Genomic DNA, 17,400 nt, shown 5'->3' with positions numbered 1-17,400 from the left:
ATGTACAACTTTCTACTCCTTCATCCAAGTCATTAATATATATGGTGAAAAGTTAAGGCCCCAGTACAATTCCCTGGGGTATACCACTTGTCACATCCTGCCAATCAGAGAACATTCCCTTTAGCCCTACTCGGTTTCCTACCTCCCAATTACCAACCCATGTCACAGTGTCACCTCCAATTGTGTGCACTTTCATTTTGCTAATAATCTCATGTGGAACCTAATCAAATGCCACATAAACAACATTTATAAACATTCTCCTATCCACCATGCTAGTGACCTCCTCAAAAAATTCAACTAGCTTAATCAAACATGACCTATCCTTCACAAATCCATGCTGAATCTCTTGATCAGTTCATACTTGTCCAAGTGCTCAGTAACTCTGTCCTGAATGATAGATTCCAGTAATTTCTCCACAACTGATATTAAACTGACAATTTTGTAGTTACCTAATTTCTCCCTCCTTCCCTTTTGTAAATAATGGAGTTACATTTGCAATTCTACATGTACAATTTCATGAGAATTAAAACAATATTACTATAAAGTAATAAGCTCTGATCAATTAAATTCAGTTTACAACTGTATCAGCTCAATGGAGTATTTGTCCCTTATACAATGGGTTTAAGCCAAGATGTCCAGGTTGGCAAAACCTTCCATTAATGTGCCCACTTTTTCCTATAAATTGAACTTTGACTCAAGTTTCCTTAAAGCCCAGCTCCCCTGCAAATGCAGTCAGCGAATTGCTGTCAGAGTGAACCAAGTCCAATGTGGTTGCATTTAAAGTGTGAAGGTACAGGTGCAGTACTTCTCACTAATTTTTTTTTTGATCCACAGCTGTGTTCTTGTTATTTTGAAACAATAAACTCTGACTAAACATCAGAGCATTTTAAGCAGATAGTTCCTCTCAATGGAAGAACAAGGAGGTGGGCAAAATCTCAGTACTGTCCCTGGGGGTAGGTGGAACTTGTTTGTGCGTGAATGCAGAAGGCCTACGCATATCCCAACCCACATGGCAGGTTATATAAGGTGGGACCACCATCAACACACAAAGTTTACTGAGTCTATGCTAAGACAACACCTGGTACAGAGACAGCTTGGGTGACAGTACCCTGAAATTCCAAAACCCATGGATTCAAAAGGGATCTGAGCTTAGTTTGCTCAGGTTTAACTACCATGATGGAACAACCAAGGGAACAGAGGGTGCACTTTCCAGGAGCCATTCATAAAGTTGGACACTGCAGATCTCCTTCATGGCTTCACCCAACAAAGAAGGATGACCAGCCAAAATAACAGCAACAATAACTCCAAGGAAACTTGGGATGAGGCGCTAATCTAGCCGATATGAAACAACTACTGCAGCAATATATCCTGAGGAATGAAAAGCTACTCCTGACACAAGTGAATAACAAGTCTCCACTTGGCATTGTAAGGATTCAATGTGGACGCTTTCTTTGGAGGGGCCGGGGGGGCGGTCAGTACGTAGGAAGGAATTTACGTCTTTCACGACTTCAGGACCCCCTTTACAGCCAATGAAGCACTTTTGAAGTGTAGTCACCATTGTAATTTGGGAAACATGGCAACCAATTTGCACACAGCAAGGTCCCACAAACAGCAATGTGATAAATGACCAGATAATCTGTTTTAGTGATGTTGGTTGAGGGGTAAATATTGGCCAGGACACCAGGGAAAACTCCCCTGCTCTTCTTTGAGCTAGTGCCATGGGATCTTTTACGTCAATTTAACGTCTCATCTGAATGACAGCACCTCCGACTCGGGCTAATAAGTGGCAAGTAACGTTCACATCACATAAGTGCCAAGCAACGACCATCTCCAACTAGAGTCTAGCCGCCTCTCCTTGACTTTCAATGTCATTACCATCAGCATCCCGGGGGTCGCCAGCAGGTCAGAGGCCGGGTATTCTGTGGGGAGTGGTTCATCCCGTGACTCCCAAAAGCCTCTCCACCACCTACAAGGCACAAGTCAGGAGTGTGATGGAACGCTCTCCATGCCTGAATGTGTGCATCTGCAACAACACTCAAGAAGCTCGACACCATCCAGGACAAAGCAGTCCCCTTGATCAGCAGCCCATTCACCACCTTAAATATCCACTCCCAACACCACTGGCACATTGTAAATGCAGTGTGTACTATTTACAGGATGCACTGCAGCAACTCGCCAAGGCTTCTTCGACAGCACCTCCCAAACCTGCGACCTCCACCACCTGAAAGGACAATGGCAGCTGGTGCATGGGAACACCATCACCTCCAAGTTCCCCAAGTCACACACCATCCCAACTTGGACATATATCGTCATCCTTTCATTGTCGCTGGGTCAAAATCCTGTAACTCCCTACATAAGTACTGTGGGAGTACCTTCATCACATGGACTGCAGCGGTTCAAGGCGGCGGCTCACGACCTTCTCAAGGGCAACTAGAGATGGGCAATAAATGCTGGCCTTGCTAGTGATGCCCATATCTCGAGAATGAATTTTTAAAAAAGACATCTGTACTCTGTGTCCACAACTGTAGGGAATGGAATGCTGTCAGTTCTTTGCTAGATGACTTAGAGGCCAGGATACTAGACACCATCACGCATGGGCATTTGTGCACAATATATGACAGGCGGCTGCCACCAATACATGCAGAAACTAATGTGCTATGAGCCTATCCTCAGAAGCACTTGGATTGCCTGTCTGCAATCAGGTATGCTATAGTTGGGATTTCTTCTCAAAAAAATCCCAGGCATTACAGCATTAAAAACATGGTCTGAATGGCAGTAAATTAATTCATTTTTTTTTAAAAAAGTACAAAGTTGCTACTTTCCCATGTTATTTACACTGCTTAAAACATCTGAAACATTATCCCTGCAACCATATTCAAAAAGAACAAAATTCAATTTGTAAAATTTACGATAACTCACGTTTTTTCCTGTGCTCCACCAGGTCAATAGCTTGCTTTGCAGAGCATTTTGCAAACCAGTTGTCACCTAGTAAAACAGTGACTTCATTTGTGTGGATTAGCTGTCCTGGCATAAATGCAAGTGGGCCAAATGGCACCTGTCACAAAAACAAATATGAAATAAAAAAGTTTATACCAACAAGTCTGTATTGTAATCTGTTGAATGGTCTGTACATATTTCAATTATTCATGTTGGAAATTGTATTCCAACTTTTTTTTAAAAAAAGACTGCAATGTAAATCCTTTATTACAACAATAACCACTTAAAAAGAGTCCTTTACCCACCAGAGTGATCTATCTATATATTATAGACAAGTTTTAAGGGCATCCATGACACTTCAAAGTATCAAAAGTATACAAAGAATAGCATGCTGTTTTTCTAACTTGGAGGTGAAAATTTATAAGCACCTAGCAATCTTCCAAAGATTTTTTTCCTCCTCTCAGATTTGGGCTACTGAAAACTATGCAACCAAAAATGGTACTTCTATTTCCAAAATAATTAGATTAACACTAATAATCCAGAGAACATGAGTTCAAATCCCATCACGGCAGTTTGAGAATTTGAATTCCGTTTTTAAAAAAAGTTGGTATCAGTATAAGTGGCCATGATTGTCGTAAAGACAACTGGTTCACTAATGTCCTTCAGGGAAGGAAACCTGCCGTTCTTATCTGTTCTGGCCTATATGTTACTCCAGTCCCACACCGTAGCTCTTAACTGACCTCTGGCCTAGCAAGCCACTCAGTTGTATCAGAACAACTAGGGATGTTTAATAAATGCCAGCCTTGCCAGCAATGCCCACATCCCAAGATTTTTTTTAAAAAATATATATATTGCACATAAGGACATCTTAATTCAAATATTCCAAAGATAAATCTATCCAAAACACAATTAAAAGACATTTGCACAAACTTAAGTATTCTGTAGAAAACAAGTCAAAACATGATAACTAAATACTTCGACATATTCAATTCAAATGACAAACTGAGAACAATTATTTGCTGATCCCAGGTAGAGTAATAGTATGATGCTCTTGGCCAAAAAGGGAACATGCTCAACAGAATCAGTCCTGTTAAAACCAAGTAGCTGGGTGACCCACTGTTAAAGTGGTCATTCAGCCAAACAGACCAGGACGATCCCATGTTCAATCCCTGGTTTGTGGCAAGTTGGTTCTCATTGCTGATTACTATCTAGCTGCCCCATGTGGGCATTGGGTGTGGACAAGATTGTGCTCAACTGTGACATATATTGCACTTGAATAGCCTGAAGTAGCTCACCATCTACGCTCATGCACGAATAACCTTCACCTGGGTGAGGCAATGAAGCAGACTGTAAAACTTTAATCCAGCAAGGAGTCCGCAACTTCAGGGAACAGAGAAAATTAGCAGAAAAAAAGTGGAAAAAACGCCAGCTAGTGCCCATAGCTTCACTGTGACAAAAACACCATGAATGATGCCAATACAAAGTTATGGCTTAGGCCAACTCCAAAAAAGAAAAAAAATCAGAGGATGGAAATTATGGTAGATTCTGCAACCTGACATTAAATATTTTATATGAACCAATCAAAAATTTGCTTTATCATTTTTGGGTGGCAGTCTTAATATGGAATGCTTTTTTCCAGCGGAGATGTACACCCTCTCCCACTTACATACAACAATCAATCCTCCCCCCTCCCAATAGCATAACTTGACGCATTGTGAACAATGCCACAGGGGAAATCAATGCTAGTTTGCTGTTACCCCTAATTTACAAAAAGATTACTGAGAGTCAAATAGGAGTTCTCATAAGGAAACATGCTGATTTTTCAATTCTTCTGATGAGAAAGAAGAAGAAATACAGAACACATCTACACAATTTCTCAGGGGAAAGAAAAAAAAACTTGAGAAAGATTTCCTACTCACCATAATATCATAAGACACTTTGTCAGGCAAGGTTTTAAGCCTTCCTTGAAGTGCTTCATAGCCACTTTGTACTTTAACCCTAAATATTGGAACGTTAACATTTGAATTTTTAAATTGCTCACGTAAACAAATTAATTATACATGTACAATATAAATTAATAATGCATCATATATAATGCTACTTGCTTTCAAGAAGTACATAATTCTTGACTTTCAATATTAGACCGGTTCAGAGATTGCTGTGCCTTTAGGGGGGGCCATTAGAAAAGAAAAAATTTCATATCTTTATATGAAAAGCACATCAAGTTAACTGGGTTACAATGGTGATCATGTTCTATTTAACCCTCTGCTATATGAAACAGCTGAAGGTAGCAATTATAAAATTCCAAAGTTCCTACAGAAAATTCTCTAGCAATGCACAAAAAGCATTTTTCCAATTTTATATAGTCCAATAACAAAATTTCATAAAAGTAGTCAAATGCGTGCGTGCGTGCGCACACACCACACACTTCCTACAACTTACTTCATTGTCGAGGAACAAGGGACATCACACAAAAAAAATTACTTGGTGGTAAATTATTAAACAATCTAATAAAGGAGAGAATGTAACCCCTAGTTCCGAATGGATCAGTGAGTAAATGAATCGCAGTACAGACCAGTCAATTCCTGTACTGAGTTAGCCAATCTCAACTGGGTTATCGAAGGCATAGTTGAGCTCAGTGCTCTTAGACTGCAGGGGTGTGTCAGAGAATAAAATAATAAGCCTGGACAAGTGTATAGAAATCAGTAGCAGAAATCCTGACCAATTTCCTGCTACCCCTAACCTAGGAGTGCCAAGGCCAGTTATAGCCTCCCCACCATCTTGACTGAGATCAATTAATTCAGTACTTGGGATCTTCCTGTTCAATGATGCATCACCCTGCATTTAAAGGAAGAAAGAACTTGCATTTATATAGTGCCATTGACATCCTCAGGATGACCCAAAGCACTTCACAATCAATGGATTACTTTTGTAGTACAGTAACTGTTGTAATGCTGGCAAATATAACAGCCAATTTACACATTGCAGGGTCCAACCAAAAGCAATGATACAAATGACCCAACAAACTGTGTAAGTGATGTTGGTTGAAGGATAAGTGTTGGCCAGGACACCTGGAGAATGCCTCTGCTCTTCAAATGTGATATTGGAGGTGAAATTGGCCAATGCCAGTAATGCAAAATGAGCCAATAGTGAATCGGCAGCCTGTTATACACCATGCCCGATTTTCAGAAAATTGGGTGTGGTGTAAAACAAGCTGCCGATTCGCTAACAACCAGTTTTGAGTTACTGGCATTGATCAATTTCTTACAGTTTACATCAACTTGAGCAGACAGACGCACCTTGGTTAATGTCTCATCCGAAAAATGGCACCTAACAGTGCAGCACTTCCTCTCAGTACTACACTGAAGCGTTAGCCTAAATCATGTGTTCAAGTCTGGAGTGGGGCTTGAATCCATGACTTTCTAACTCAGAGGTAAGAGCGCTGCCACTGAGCCATCTGGAAGGGGGGGGGGGTAAGATGCGGGTTTCTACAATATCTTAAACTTTAACAGGTTTTCCCTCCATTAACCTCACGAGAAAACCAGCTGTTTCATTGCATAAATTTTGGACGACAATGGATTAAAATTTGACAAGTGTACTTACATCATTAATGCTAACTCTAGATTTCATCTTCCCCATATGTAATACTGTTCAATAAATTTATTTTGCAAAGAGTTAGTTTTCTCCTCATTGTTGCGTTGAGCACATGACACAGTAACTGTTAAGCTGGCCAGTATGTTGTAATGTTGTGCATTTTTCTTAGAATACTTAATCATTTTTACCAGTAAACCTGTTACAGTCATCAGGGTGAAGTAGTAGCTTTATTAAAGCAGAGTTATGTCTATGCAAGTATCTGATAGTAACCTAATGTCCTGATTCCTAAGTTGTGTATAAAGGGCTTGTATAAACAGATAATCTTTGTACACAGAGTGAGGCAGGGAAACAATATCTTTGTATGATAACCAGATAGATGGCTTACTGGTTCTGGTTAGGCCAAGTCACCAATATAACAAAGTTAGTTAGAATAGCTGGGGTCTGGCAGAAGAAATCTAGGATCACAGGAGCTCCAGACCACAACATTTCTGTTCTCTAGGTCAAGGTAATATTGCTTGGTCTGCAAATAAATATTTTTGAATTTAACCTCTCGTGAGTGCATTTATTTCTGGTGTCCGAAGTGCAAACAAAACTGCTCATCTCTATGAATAGTCTTGAAACTTTGTTTATGCAATTTGCGAAGCACGGGACATTCATTAACTGTTGGACTGGGAATACCAAATTATGAGGTTTTTTTAATTTAAAAATGAGTTATATATTCTCCTAAATAGAAATCAGCTGTTTACTATAAAGCACAGCAAGTAAAGAAATTAAATGAGTTACCATTGAGAAACTAGCAAAAATTGTAGAATTTGTTAAATTGTATGGAATGTGTTTTTTCATTTTTTTTTACTTCCCATTAAAAAAGGCCCATTTACTAATTACTTATTGATGGTATTACATCATTTAATAGTATTTGACAGACAAAATCATCCAAAAGAAAATGCTAAGAGAACCTAATACTGAGAATAAGCGTGTTCACTGAAATGTTTGGACTTACCAGTGCTGGATTTTTTCCTTGCAGCTTGAGACCACCTGTTATTAAAATAGACAACTGCTCATGAAAAGCAATGTCAAGAATTCCAAGATTGTTCATACTGTAAACAAAAATACAGCATACAGCTGCAACTTAATCGATCAAAAAATAAAAGTATCTGAAACAAAACCACTTTTGCATGGGACTTTTCTGTTTGGTGACAAGCAACATTACACAGTATCTGAAGGCAATACAAATAGTTTTTTGTTGCTTTCACAAACTTTCACCATGAACTTTAGTTTAACTCCCTCAATCATTTTATATAAAAAAATTCAAATGATTCTGCTCTGCTCAGTTTGAATATACAAATATACTTTTTGCTAACTGCATATATTTAGCATGTCCTGAACAAATTTGTTTTGGAGATGATTGCCTGTCTATTTTCCAGAGGCACTGGAAAAAAAACTAAACAAGAACTGTTCTTTCACCTTTTCCTTCATTTTGCAATGGCTTAATGCTACATGTAAAGCTATTAGCACCACTTCATTTGAGCAAGATTTTAAGCAGTTAGGTCATTACATAGTACTGTAAACAAGCTCAACCTGTAGGTATAAACATGATCACATAAAAACATACAATAACTTGTAATGCGATTTCCTTCTCCCTAATAAAAATTTTTACTGCACATTTTGTAAATAATGCACTTTATAGATAATCCAGATAGAAAATTAGCTCACTCAAAAGGTGACAGCCCAAACACATTTATATAATCCAGGAGATATTATCTGACAACGAACAGATTAGAAACATATTTTGACATACAAACTGTAAAAAGTGTCTTTGGGTTAAAAACTGTTTCCTGTCTCCAAGTATATTAGCAAACAAATTCTATCACTAACAGACTTATAAAAGTATAGTTCAGAACAGTTTATATTAATTTTACATAATTCTTCTGCACAGAAAAGAATCAGAGTAAAATACACAAGAACTTCAAGAGACAGACAGATGACAAACTGATACGACTATACATGGATCAAGAGGCTTCAGAAATTGAGCTGGATGCCACAGTGTTGGGAAGGATCAAAACGTGCTAGAACAAAACCGAACAACATCCTTGGTTATACCTGAAACTCTTAAAACCATTCCCCTCCAAATATGCTCCTTCAGCTACAAGATTTGGGTGCACTGTCAAAGCCTGTTTGCACATCTGTTAATTAGATCAGTGTTCACGATTAAAAATGTGCTGGTTAATATACACAGTGTGTCAACATGAAGATATAGGCCATGTTGTTCACTTTTTAAAATTTTGTATGAAAAACTCTATCATTCAATCGCTGGTCTGTTGGGAGTTAACTGACTCAATTGGAACAGCAGTTGAAGAGGTATAATTGGCCTCGACACCCCTGAAGGGTTGAAAAAAAAAATCAACCCCAGTTCTAATCGCTATCCAACAAGCCCTACTGGCAGTGTGCATATACGATAATCAGGTTATGACAGGATAGGTACAGCTGCAATGCCTTATGTGTTCAAATAGCCTACATCACTATCTAGGCTTTTATATGAAGATTGGCCATTTAAGCAAGGTACAAGGGGTTGACCCCAACAAGCAATCAATACCTTCTGGTGAGCAAGAAAAAAAAATGATCAGAAGGGGAGGAAGAAGAAAAGACAAATGCTATTAACACATGTTGCTGTAATCATTTTACTTGGGGTTCCACTGAAAGATAAATACAGAGAAAAATTATCTTCCATGTAAAAGTTCTCCTCCTCCACCATCAGCTCCTTGCTGGCCAATGGTCCACGTAATGTAAATTCTTTATCTGCATTTACTTGCAGGAGTATGTTGGCCACCACATTGGGCCCGAGAACCCCTGGCCCCCACCTCTCTTTCAGTCAGCTACGCTCTGCTCTCCATCGCCAGCTTTTCTACCTGCCCGTTCTTCAGCATCGCATTCCCCTCGATCGATCTCCCCATTCAACTTTCTCTCCTGCTGCCATCGCAGGCTTGAGGCTGTCTTGAACAAGCCCATAGCCCTCTGCTCCTTCCACGCTATTCTCCATCATGTCAACAAGGCACCCATCAATGGTTCACCCATAGTAGCAAACCCATCTCATCTTCCGTTCCCAGTGACCCTCCTGTCTAGCTCAGCCAAATTCTATTACTTCAGTTATTTCTTTTTTCCCATGACAAACTACCTCTTCAATTCTTTTTTCCTTTCCCCCTCCACTTGCAGGTGCAATACCAAGCACAAAGAGCTCATGGTTTTCTTTGTCTCCAAGATGGTGGCCGTCCATGCAGTTGCTTGTGCCCCTCCTTTCTTTCCCTGCTCCCAACTACACCCATCACCCCACTCACTCGATCCCAGTCATTCTAATTTCCAGCTCTACCCCTCCACCAATTCCCTCAAACCCACACGCGGTGCTACATGTCTCAATAAGTTGTGAATGAGCAATCATTTTTGGCTCCCTTCACAAACTCTACTCCAATCCCCCTACTCAGCCACTCACTCAGGCTGAATCATGCCATGTGAAACCTTGGCAACCTGTTGAATTCAGTTGACCTTTGCTCTTGCACTCTTGAAATCTCTTCCTAAATCTTATTACATTGCTCTTCACCGTAGAGCTTTCTTAAAATCTACCTCCTTCATTCACATTTCGGTCACCTCCCCTATCTCTTCTCCCAACTTCTGCATAGTGTTTAATCCCTTGTAAAGCACCTTAGGACATTTCTCTACTTTAAATGTACTATATAAGTGTTAAATTAATGTAGTATTCAGCCCCATATACCATGTCAGATTAATGCTCAGTTTGCATCATGCTGAACCAAATTTCATGTAATTATGAGGTTAATTATTTGAGTTATAAAGCAATAATGTATGAAAAAACATTTCTAAATTTGTAGAGTTCTTCGAACAAACGGTTGTTATTTCTGCAGTACTGAAAAGTTTTTTTTCAAAATTTTAAAATTCTCATACTGGTTAGTGAAGAATAAATATATTTCATCCGTTTTAATAAAGACATTACTCCAATATTTTCTGAGTTTCTATATGAACAGTCAAAAACAAATCAAATATATTAAGTAGTGACAACAGTCCAGTAAAGCATTACACTTAAAAAGTACTTCTTTGGCTGTGGAGTGCTTTGGGATAGTCACTAAGTCATGAAAAGTACTACATAAATGTAAGTTATTTTTCTATTATAGTTGAATCTGAATAAAAGCATTACTATCATAAGTTGCCACAAGAATTGGGGGGGGGGGCAGGGGAAAGAAGGGGTGAAGTTTATCAGTATTTCTAATATAATAAACAGGAATAGTTAATTGGAACTTTATTTCTGCTTATCCCAAGCATGCATAACAATTATATTATTGGTACAAATTTAAATTTGTTTTCTATACATTATTTTTAAAAATTCCACCTCTTGTCTCTAAGGAGCACCAATGCACAATTTTTGAGACATTATTTAGCTTCCTTGTTACTGTAAACTCCTTTTAGATCAACAACTTTACATAAAGTCTACTATATGACATATTGAAAACCAGAACAGTAATTCACCTCTTGCTCCCCGAGTTTAATACTACTTTCACAACGTACCTTTTAAGGCAGGAAAGTGACCCAAAACCATTAGTACTTTGTCAGCATTGATGTTTGCACAAGTAGCATGCTGCTATCAATGAAGTATCACATCATCCAGTTGTGACAGCATAGTAGAGTGTAAATTTAGGGGAAAAAAATCTTGTACTCTCTGCTTTTCTGCATAAGCACTAGTGAATAAAGTTGCATTTACAATGCAAACGGTGCCAGTTCTGAGCATAACATCAGGAGTTAAACTCTTGAGGGATCTGGTGGTTGTATAAATTTATTTAATTTGTATATCTTAGTCCAGTATGCTTGACAGAACAGACATATGTCTCTAAGATTCTAATGAGTCCAGAAAAACTATTTCTACTTTGATACATCTATAAACTGAAGTTAATGCTAAATCTTACTAAACACCAAAGATCTTTATCAAAGGCTCTCCTTCATGAAAGGAAAATTCTGTACAGAAAGAAGCAAAGTAAAACGTGGGCAATGATAAGATCCCAAATTTGCACAAAAGTTAGCCTGACCACAACGTTTGGATACACAAGTCAAACCAGGTAAGGTGGCTTTGCTTACCACAAACAAGTATGTATTCATGCTAAAGTTCAAACACCATCACCAATTTGCTCCACCCTGCTCCTGAAGGCATTGATACCATGCTAGGGTATAATTTCACTGATCACACTCTGACACCTTACCCGAGTAGCCATTCTTTATGTGCCAGCTGTGACAGCGAATGCTGGAAAGATATTTGATCATGGAGATCATCATCATCTGATATTGATTTATATATAACTTCCAGAACAGGATGCTGGATGATTGTGAGGAGCAGGCACTCTGGCCAATTTTGCCCTGCCTAACAAGTAGCAGTGAAGACGATTGTAGCACCTCTACTGCCACCATAGCTAACACAGGCCAGGGATCAAACCAGGGATTTTCATGGTCTATATATCTCCATTACTTATCAGATAAGCTCACTGAGCTATTCAGGGAGCCAACAGGTAAAATTACTTCAGCTCAATAAAAATCAGCTTGGCTCAGTTAGTAGCATTCTCATCTCTGAGTCAGTGGTTGCGGGTTCAAACCTTATCAGTGTAGCAATGAGAGGGGACTGCGTTGTCAGATTTGCTGTCTTTTGGGTTACACATTTAACCAAGGCCTTGTCTGCCTGTTCAAATTTATGCAAAAGGCCCATGGCACTTTTAAAAGAACAGCAAGTTCTCCCAATGTCCTGGCTAACATTTCTCCCTCAAACAACGCCAAAGAAAAATCTAGGTTAACTTGTTTGTTATTTCAGTTGCTCTTTGTGGAACTTTATTATGCACAATTAGGCTACCACATTGCACTTAAAAAAGTAATTCATTGGCTGTGGAGTGTTGTGAGATGTCCTGACTGATAAAGTGAAGTTACAATAAAGATCAGCATCCGAATGAAGGTGGAAAAGGAAAGAATCTGCATGCGATTATTGATCATACTCCAGTCAACATAAAGTTAACAAAACAAATATTCCTAAGATGGGTCCAAGTTATTTAAGTACAGGTTATAACAAATTATTTTAACATTTTGTAGTTCTAGGTTGAAGCCACATTTGAAATGTCAAATATGCAATCTTTAGCACCTTATATTCAAGAACACGAGTTCAGAGAAATGATTTCAGAACTTAGGCAATAGAATCACGAGAGACTGATAGCTGATAGAGCTAAACATGTTTTCACTGGAGATTTGGGGGGGGGGGGGGGGGGGGGGGGGGGAGAAATCAAGCACATGATCCAGCTCTTCCCAATGCTGAGTTTTAAAGTTAACAAATTTCAAGTGAGGTTAAACATTAGGGGAATGTAGAAGTCCCTCCTTCCATAGAAGAGGAAACTTGGAATGATTTACAAAAAAAGCAGCTGATGCTGTATTGAAGAAATCAAAAAATAAGCTGGACAAGTATAGTGTCAGGAATAGGCTTAGAAGTTATATGGCTAGATATAATTGGAGGAGATAAATACTCGATGCAACATTATGATTCCTGTTCTCTTTGGGCAGCAGGTAAAGTTTGAATAAAGGAGATATGAAATTGATTAATCTTTGAATTTTGCTTAAATACCTTTGAGGGTCAGGGAGCATTTTTTTTACTAGTAACTTTGACAACACAAAGTGTAGACAACCTGGTTTTGGATTCAGTGGTTACTACTTTTAGAAAAACAGGGTAGAAACAAAAACTCCAGCTTGGCAAAACATATTTGCCTTAAAATCTTTATTATTTGATACTGTTAGAAATCATTTCCCTTGCGAATACTCAGGACCAAAGGATGGCCCAAAGCTCATCAAAATGAAATCTGTGATTTAGAGAAACTAGTTACAAGCACCATGTGTTGGTTCTTTATTTAAAGGAAATCATGATGACTCAATTTCAGAGGGAGGGAAATATGGAGTTATTTATGCAAATACAAAAAAAGATTGTGACAGGTGGGGCAGCATTGATACAGGTTAAAGACCATCTTAGGACGTAATGTATCAAGCACTCCTTGCTGAACGAGGCTGCATGACCGTCCACATTCTGTTATTAAAAACCACCAAAGCTAGTCAACACACTGTTAAGTTCAAATGCCTTTATAGATTTCAGGTGGCTTATATGAGTATAATGAATTTGCAGCACACACCCTGGATGTGAAAGAAATATGGGCATTACTCACTGCAGGCTACAAGCACATTTCTCTTCAGTCAAGAACTGAGAAACATTAGTAGCAGTCACAAAGTTACCTTTGGCATAAACACCCTATTCTTTTAGCTGAAGGAAACAGTTTGAAGACAATTAGCCAATTTTAAGAAAACTGGAAGATAAAGCAAATAAATCTTTTAAAATAAAGTGACTGAATTTTAAGCTGTAAACTTCTTACAACAGACAAATAGCTGGGGGCAAATAGTAACAAAGCTACAGGCTATGTTTAAATTGGAATGATACTTCCATAAGGAAAAAAATTGAGTCATTAACATGTAACTGCAGTACAATCAAATAAATATACTGATCAGTGAACTTCAAAGTGTTATACATCATACATTGTGCCCTTTAAACACCAGAACAAACCCAACTATCTTCTACAATATGCGTTTAGTTATTCACTGCAAATATGTAAAATCTACATTTCAAACACAGCTGATAAACAAAAATTCTTAGCAAGGGGGTTTTATACTGAAATAAATTCTGAGACAACTCAGTGTTGACAAAATATATTTTGCTTCCACACCAACAGCTTCACCACTGGTATTATCTGCTAGAGACACATATGCAGTGTGGGTGTGCACTTGTTTTGGTCAAGCAAGTAAGGTCAAAGTTCAATGTCACCAAACCAACCGCACCCCATATGTCAGTCTTCAACACTCAGTAAAACAAAATTATTTTGCAAAATGCGTAAAAGCACTTTTTTTGTTTAGAGTGTGGCCCATGGAAAGACTCCTTCTTAAAGCATGATCTTACAAATTATTGACTGGACATCTATTTCTACATTTCAGATCTACTGCCATACAGTGATTTCCTATGATGTAATTTTGAAAGAGCAAATCAACTACCAATACCCTTTTTCAACATTAGATCAATTAGTCAAATAATTAAACTGAAAAAGTGGTTCAGAGAGTTTATCCAGTCATTAGCTTAGCCATACATATTAGGACATACCCAAGTTCAGGCATGTTGAGTAAGCTGAGTTCATTGGGACAGTGGTGAACATGCTACAATTGGCTTCAGTGCCAATTTTGAGCTACAATGTGTAAAATCAGCTCTAGAGATCCAGCTCTTGGTTCCTATCCAGCATTCCCTACTGAGCGAGTGCACATTAGGAGAGAAATAAGCATGCCAGTGATGTCTCCTCCAGCTGAATAGCCTGCTATCACTCAGTCACAGTCAGGCTCAAACATGAATAATTACCACTTGGAAGGATTATTTGAAGGTAACTGGAACCCGTAGCACCATACTCAGGCACGCGTCAATACCTTCCGAAAGAGAAGGGATAAAAGCTAGCAAAGAAAGTTGGACGGAAAAAATAAAAACCCTACAGAAAAATTAATCAGATAAGAACATAACAGTCAGAACCGACCTAAATTTAACATTCGGCGTTACAGGTAAATTTATGTCCAAGATTTAACATTTTCAAACTATTTTTTCAATCAATCTTTTCACGTAGACAGCTATTTGTTTAATCGCTGGATTACTATATTGTATAATTGTTTTGATTAGCTACCAACAGTAGGAAGCGGTTTGTTTAGTTTATTTTTAGAAATTAAGTTTCATGTTGCTCTTCTCACTGACCAGGAGGGTAAACTAAAGAACGTGCTAGAAGGATTTAAGCAGCGTGACATCAGAAGTAAAGGTTCAAAGGTGCAACCGATTTAGTGGTTTATTTTTTTCAGTTTCGATTGTATTGTAAATCGAAACTCTTGCTGTACTTTTTTTTGTGATTCACGCCGCTTTTATCAAATGCCCAGTTCCTTTCTCGGTTGCCCCCGACGCTGATCGGAGATTTCTAACCGAACGGGAACGAAGCCCGTTAAATCGGTATAAATAACAGACCAGGAACTGAAACACACAGCACAAAGTACAGCAGCAAACTCACCACTGCACCCGTGGGAGAGGGGGGGGGGAGGGGTTACAGAACTGCGCTGAGTTAACCGGCAGTAAACAGATTGCAGCAGATTAGCGGGACCCGTTACATTTTAAGCAATGCCGCGCGATCCCTTTAAATAAAACCTCGGCTCAAGGGCACGCGCCCGAGAAGCCCATTCCAAACCGAGGCCGCGAGTCCAACCGCTCCGTCTCCTCATTCTTCAAACTCTCCGCCCCGACTTTTAACACAACGGCCGCCGCCGGCCTCTTATTCACGGCCTTTACCTTTCCGTGCTCTTCTCGGAGTCGCGTAAGTGGCTGGGAGCGGAGCGGCTTGCCGGCGGCGCAGGGCCGATGCTGCGAATCTGCCATCTCCTTCAGAGCGAGCGTGTGTTTAACAAACAAACACTCAGGAGCTGGGAGTCCTAAAGAAATGTTTATGTATGTGATAACTGCGGCCGCGGAGCTCCTCACTCCTCGTACACATAAAGGAAGCAGACGTTTTCATCCAGAAGGTCGGAGCGGAAAACATTTCACACTCGCATTATTATCATCCCACAAGCTCGAGCCCAGCTTTTACAACGAACCCGCTCCGTCTCAGCACCGCCTGCCGCTCTGCGCCATGTTCCTCACTCCGAAGAATTCTGGGAGTCGAGGCACCAAAACAAGCAGCGGCTCGCACATGGCCCTGGGGGCGCAACATGTGAGGAGGCTGCAGCCGAGAGGCAGCGTCCCGCCCCCCCCCCAAATCACCTAACGCTGCTCACTTGTCCCAGTCATGGTCAATGTTCCTTGGGGAAAGGGAAACAAAGTGTGCCTCACTGCTGAAAGGAACACCAGTGTAACACCAACACTCGCGCATTGAGGTGGCACCATATATTTCCCCTCTCGTATTAATTTAAAACAATTTTTCGTTTCAAATTTCCCATTATTGTCCTTGTCCTTTGCATACATTCTCCTGTAATACTTGGTGTATAATTTTGGTGTATTACCAGAGGAGCGCTGGATAAATGCAAGTCGAATGATTTTATGTCCTTTAAATAGAGTGGATTTAAGCTGTCTGCCACAGACGATCGGAAGTGTGTAAAGGATGCTGGGTTTCTCCTTATACTGATCCTTACTATCAGTATACATTTGCAAAGCAACCATATAAAATTAGAATTGCCAAGGCAATTAAAACATGACTAAAAGTACATTTGGGAGGAATAGGGGAAAGAGGAAACACCAGTACAGGACATTAGCCACAGAGATTAGTGAAGATGGGTACATAGCCAAGAAAGTTACATGAGATTTTCGGTTCAATAATTATAAGAGAAAGGGTCATTTTAAGAGCTCCAAGAGAGTCAGATTAAAGGGTGTAATAACATTTTGACCTCCATCACAAGGTCAGAAATGGGAATGTTCGCTGATGATTGCAGTGTTCAGTTCCGATCGCAACCCCTCAGATAATGAAGCAGTCCGTGCCCGCATGCAGCAAGACCTGGACAACATCCAGGCTTGGGCTGGTAAGTGGCAAGTAACATTCGCGCCAGACAAGTACCGGACAATGACCATCTCCAACAAGAGAGAATCTAACCACCTCCCTTTGACATTCAACAGCATTACCATCACAAATCCCCCACCATCAACATCCTGGGGGTCACCATTGACCAGAAACTTAACTGGAACAGCCACATAAATACTATGGCTACAAGGGCAGGTCAGAGGCTGGGTATTCTGCGGCGAGT

The 17,400-nt window shown here is 39.6% G+C and overlaps 1 protein-coding gene across 2 annotated transcripts in view; it reads right to left on the bottom strand.

Annotated features, from left to right (window-relative positions):
* The window catches only part of uri1 (URI1 prefoldin like chaperone), a 44,536-nt gene extending 28,206 nt beyond the window's left edge, over positions 1–16,330 (bottom strand). Inside the window, exons 1-4 of one of the 2 annotated variants that reach the window (XM_067997968.1) lie at positions 15,959–16,330; positions 7,532–7,566; positions 4,857–4,935; positions 2,920–3,055 (exon numbers count right to left, since the gene is read on the bottom strand). In XM_067997968.1, coding sequence (XP_067854069.1) covers positions 2,920–3,055; positions 4,857–4,935; positions 7,532–7,566; positions 15,959–16,045 — 337 coding nt within the window. In that variant the 5' untranslated portion in view covers positions 16,046–16,330. Of the gene's footprint in view, positions 1–2,919; positions 3,056–4,856; positions 4,936–7,531; positions 7,629–15,958 lie in introns of both variants that reach the window. The other variant, XM_067997969.1, reaches the window with a different exon arrangement.
* Positions 16,331–17,400: the final 1,070 nt, after the last annotated feature.

This window comes from Heptranchias perlo, chromosome 16 (genome assembly GCF_035084215.1).
Source record: "Heptranchias perlo isolate sHepPer1 chromosome 16, sHepPer1.hap1, whole genome shotgun sequence".
Classification (NCBI taxonomy): Eukaryota; Metazoa; Chordata; class Chondrichthyes; order Hexanchiformes; family Hexanchidae; genus Heptranchias; species Heptranchias perlo.
The sequence above is the reverse complement of the archived record's forward strand: the minus strand, read 5'-3'. Positions and strand labels throughout refer to the sequence as shown.